Here is a 5,554-nt window from a genome sequence, read left to right as displayed (position 1 = left end):
GCTATAAAGAGCGTTCACCGATGACTCAAAAAAGAAGCAAGTAAAAAAAGCTTATAAATTTCTATTTATCGCAACAGGTAAGGTCAAATCGCAGATCAATCTTCTAAAACCTGTTGTTTATAGCATTTCAGATTGCGTAATTGTTGGATGAGCACAGCCCAGCCGCGTGGGCAGGTCCTTCATCTTAAGCCGGAGTAGTGCGACACCTATAAAAACCAAGGACATTCAACCAGGAGACCTGGCGATCAGACACATCAATTTACGATGTCATTAGCAACTAAATCACCGCTCAATAAATTATAGAATCGAAGATGTTCGTACTCAAACTAATTTCAATATCACAGTTTACCATAAAATCTATTGTTCACACATCAAAATGATAATAGTCATTAACGAAATAACTTTGACAAATAAGACATCGAAATGTCGATTGACCTTCTGATTACAATATTGTAATCTCCAATAGCAATAAAATAAATCTGTCGTGTCATCAATAATGTGAATATATGTAACATTCTTGAGTCATATTAAATTGCAAAGACATAGTTGTGTATGAGCGAAAATGAATAATTTTAAATGTAGGTATAATATCATGCATGATGATGCAGAAAGCATCATGAAAAATTCTCTCCAAATTAAACTACAATTAATTTTTCTTCACTTTGAAACATTTGCGTTGTAACTTTCACTATGGAAATTAACACGATGCTATTCCTTTTGAAGATTAAATTAAGGTAAAAGTAATTACCTACCTCTACTACATAGAGGTACTAAGCGAAAAACTTTCGGCACTTTCTGAAAATGCACCTGTTCAATCCCCTCATAAATAAAAAGTTACACACTTGTTGAACACTGTTTTAAAGTGACATTTCCATACTAAACATGACTTTAAAACACTGTTCAACGAGCGTGTTAGTTTTATGAGTAAAGTGGTAATTTATTATACTTAATTATACTTATTTATTACTATTCAAAATATGTACTTTATCTTTAAAAATGGAACTCCGGTAATTCAACCAGACATAAAAATCCACATTTTATAGACTTCTGCCAGCGCGCTTCAACTACACAGGAAATGGCGCGTCGTAGTTCATTGCCTAAGCTTTTTCTTAGGCGTGGAAGCTTTTTCACGTTATGACTCATCAAAGTCTTGTTTTTATTTTAAATGCGGCACATCATTAATCCTTATCTTAATAAGCTGTCCGTAAAACAGATGAGCTTTTTATAATTTAGACTTTATATCTACGTCTTTTTTTATTATGCTAAGCTAGTTTGGTATACTAAGGCTGAGTTGCACCAGCTTAAACCGTGACATTGACAATAACTGGTGCTTTTTGTATGAAGTTTGACAGATTTTTGACATTTGTCAAAGTTAAAGTAAGATGGTGCAACCCAGCCTAAGCTTGGTAAAGCTAGCTTTGTCTGCAACTTTGCACACGTGGGATTTCATTAATTTTCTTTTTTATTAGGTAAGTTATTTTATATTCACTACAAATATTCCGTACATTCAACAACACCATTTGGAATGCGGTAAAGAAATGTAAAAAAAAATATTTTACATCGGATTTAAAGTTTTCATGCATGCTTTTATGACCTTCTTTATCACAAAGTTGAAGGTTTTTATTTGAAACCTGCACATTAATGTTGGAGCAGCATTGTGTCGATTATTGAGCCCATAAAAGGAATGTCGGATTTTATAACATTGCCGATAATACAAAAAGCACTGGTTCTTTTGGATCAGTGTCATTGACGTCACGTATTAAAACCATTTAGGACCCTTGCGGTTAAAGTTAAGACAGTTAGGAACTTTGGTTTTTTTAGTTGGCATATTACCTTAATTTTAATCTTGTTTTGGATCGCGTACTTATCTACTAATAAAAAAGAGATTTTCTAAATTCAGGTAGGCTGTTATTTGTCATCTGTAGAGAGGGCTCTCAATCTCATTTAATCAACACGGGCTTAAATAAAGTAACATTCGTGAGAGTTTAAATTTCAAAATCTCTTCAAGGACTGAATTGAAAACTTTCCCTTTAGTAACTTTGTCAGGACCCCACAAGATATACAGGGTGTTAGGTAAATGGGTATATGAGCCGACACTAGCCCATGTTAACATGGTCATATAAATGGTATGGTGAAGTCAGAAAATTAATATCTTCATTTTAATTATTTTAATTTACATACAAATCGGATTTTATAAAATTTATTTTGTATGGAAATTTAAAAAATTAAAATGATGATATCAAATTTCTGACTTCACCATACCATTTATATGATCATGTTAACATGGGCTAGTGTCGGCTCATATATCCATTTACCTAACACCCTGTATACGATTACTTCAGATGCCTAGCCAATCAACCATTTCCTATTGAAGCTAAAATATTTATTTTAGCTTTAATTCGAGTCATCTGATGATAATTAAGGTTAAAATATTTAAAAGAAATGAAATACAGAAATAGGTGTATTTACGTTTAAAGCTTTATTATCTACATTTTCGTGGGATCACTCATATAATAAGTGGTTTAAAATTTAACAGAATTATCACAATATTGCACGACGGTGACCACAATCACGTGTCAGTTATTCGATGGGCGGTTTACTGCCTGGGCGCGTTTTTGGCGATGTACTCGAGGGCGCGAGCGATCTGGGCGGGCACTGGGGGAGGGGTGGGGATGTGGGCACCCTAGAAAAAAGAATTAAAAATTAGCAATTGAAGTTAAAATCTCATCCACCTCTTTTAATGGTTGGCAGGTTGGCTCATTGCAGACCAAACCTTACTATGCAGGAGTTGCAGTGGTGGGAAAGACAAGATTACCTCTACAAAAAGATATTAAAGAATCGATACCTTTCCATAAAATCTGATCTATGTTTTAGGTTCTAAATATCGTAAATATTTCAAAGAACGTAATACCATAATAATATGTCTTTAGCTAAATAATGGCTATCTTTATATTATTTTTAGTGAAACATGCTTAAACAGCAATTAGTTATTTTTTACCTGAGGCTGGTATCCGTTCTCGTCGGCGACGTAGGAGATGGAGACCACCTCACCCTCAGGGGAGGTCCAGGAGAAGGATCCCTGGGCTACATCAGGCACGACTGGGGGGTTTCCTCCGAAGTTGCGGGGGGTTCCCTGCTCTTGGGCGGCGATACCGTTGTCAGTCTCGTAGCTAGAAAAAAATAAATGGAAATATTATAAGAGAAGGTATTTTTTAACTAAAAAAAAGTACACCATTGGATGGAATGGAACCAAGGTTCGTTTTGTACATCACGAGGTAAGTATGTGTATTTGATTTATGCGAGTTTACGTTATCGATTTAAAAGATTGTTACTGCAAACTGCGGTGTTTGCATTTATTTCGAAGTTTTGTAATAAAATCTTTACTAGTTCTGTAAACAATTAGTTAATATATTGTGTTCCGTCGAGAATGGAACTCATTATAAAATGACTTGTAAAATTCGCCTGCAGGGTATGTTTCTATGAGCAGTGTGACCTTTCAAAGCGTCTCATTATATTCGTGTAAGATTTAAATCGATCATCGTAAAATGGTTTTAGCAATTTTTTCGCATACAGTGCAGTAAAACGTTTTATATTCTATTTTGTGGACGCGATATTATATGTAAATATTTTTATTTTATGAACGAGAGCAGTAAAAATGCGTTTTGTTTTTCGCCTAAATACATTTTTAACATTAGGGCATTGTCCATTGTGAAGCTTTCATTGTTACTGACACAATTAATTGCAAAGTATATACTTTACCCCCAAAGTTATTCCCTATTTGAACTCTGGATTAAGTTGTCATTTAGTATGGAAATGTCATTTTAATCCAGTGTTCATCCTAGGTGTAACTTTTTATTAATAAGGGGGTTTAGTTTTAAGTTTATGGAAAAATGAAACTCACAAGTAGCTGTAGCTGCCGTCAGGGTTGATGTCGTTTCCGGACTTCAGGATGTTGGCGTTCCTGGCGTCTTGGTTGACGACGGCGCGGACTGGGTTGTAGGCGGGGGCGGCGACAGGGACAGGTGGGGGAGAGGGCTGGTACCGGAAGGGGCTGGCTTTCTGGGCAGAACCGAAGGCGCTGGCGAAGGGACGTCCTGGGTTACGAAACTGGGCGTTCGCCGCAGCTACCACGCAGGCCAATACAACAATCTGAAGGGCGAGAGGAAATTATCAATCAGAACAAAAGCTTTTTAGTAGAGAACACGTAGCGGTAATTAACAGGAATTAATAATAGCGTTTATTTGCTCAAATGAGAAATGTATAAAATATCTTCTAACTTTTAATATTATGTATTTTTTATTTTATTTTGTTTTGTTTATTAGGACACCAAAACAATGCAAATAAATGCAACAAAAATCATTTAGAAATAAAAATATATTAAGGGAGTTGGATTTAATTTTGTTACTTGAGGGTGCAATACCAAAATGGGTATATTTTTTAAATTTGGTAAGTATACCAATACTTACAGCGAATTTCATTTTGAATTGCTAGCTTACTAGTAGCTTCGATGAACTAGTTTGAATGCGTGGAAAAAATTGTGCGCTAGCTTTATATATCATCGATGGATCCACCCACTTTAGGAGCCGAATTGCAATAACATTTAAATAATTTGACGCCGAGACTGAGAAGCGTTATCAAATAACACTTGGACCAGCTATGGTATTGACCATAATGTTTCATAAGGTCACTCTTGAAAACATTAATCAATTAGAATTAGTCTTCCAAATAAAAGATGCGCCGTTTTACTGATATCAGGCGGCATGAAATAATTTTATCGAGGTTAAAATCATTATCTTTTGAAACGTTTGTTCATTTTGCTATCGAAAAGCTTGAATACAAGTAAACTTCATATTATTTTGTTGCATTTTAAAAACACCTCTTAGATATAAACAATTTTACTTTCCAAATATTGAAACAATATTTTCTTTTCCATTCTTACTTTTTTTAACAATTTCAATACCCCGCGCGCCCCGCGCCGAGCGGTTGTGTTTCGTCAGAGCTCCGTGTTAAAAAATTAAAACAAACGTCTAATGTCGTATTTGTGAATTAATTTTTGTATAGACATGAAGTTAAACGTAATTGCCACCGAACTGTGATTACAAACATAATACAAATAACTCAGTGAAGTGATATTGACGGAAACAGTTTTAAGACCTACTCGTTTCAAACAGTGAAAGTGACGGTGAATAACAAAATCAGCTGTGTTGTGACTCAGTTAACAAATTAAAGGTCAACGGTCAACGAACATTCCGACGGACCTTTTTTGAACTACTCAGATCCAGATATAAAATTTCGCCAACAACAGTAAACGTCGCTCAGCGCACTTGGCAGAGCGCAGGGCTAACGCTATCAGGACCCAAGATCGAATCACGAGTACAACAAATTTTTTGTTGTTTTTTTTTCAAGATCAATTCATTGGACTGACAACTTTTTATTTATTTTTGGTTTTTTATTTTTATTTTATAAATAAAAATTAATCATGGAGCGAAAAAGTCAAAGGGACCGCAAGACAACCGTTATTTGTAATAAGTGCAAGTGCAAAAAAGCGAAGAAT

General features: G+C 35.0%; 1 protein-coding gene across 1 annotated transcript; it reads right to left on the bottom strand.

Moving 5' to 3' along the window:
- Positions 1 to 2,456: 2,456 nt before the first annotated feature.
- Positions 2,457 to 4,573, bottom strand: LOC135071117 (larval cuticle protein LCP-22-like). The gene is made up of 4 exons (XM_063964888.1): positions 4,467 to 4,573; positions 3,902 to 4,149; positions 2,999 to 3,170; positions 2,457 to 2,683 (listed from the first exon to the last, which is right to left on the bottom strand). The coding sequence occupies exons 1-4, from the start codon at positions 4,476 to 4,478 to the stop codon at positions 2,597 to 2,599; spliced, it is 519 nt and encodes a 172-aa protein (XP_063820958.1). The 5' UTR covers positions 4,479 to 4,573; the 3' UTR covers positions 2,457 to 2,596.
- Positions 4,574 to 5,554: the final 981 nt, after the last annotated feature.

This window comes from Ostrinia nubilalis, chromosome 4, assembly GCF_963855985.1.
Source record: "Ostrinia nubilalis chromosome 4, ilOstNubi1.1, whole genome shotgun sequence".
Lineage (NCBI taxonomy): Eukaryota > Metazoa > Arthropoda > Insecta > Lepidoptera > Crambidae > Ostrinia > Ostrinia nubilalis.
The sequence above is the reverse complement of the archived record's forward strand: the minus strand, read 5'-3'. Positions and strand labels throughout refer to the sequence as shown.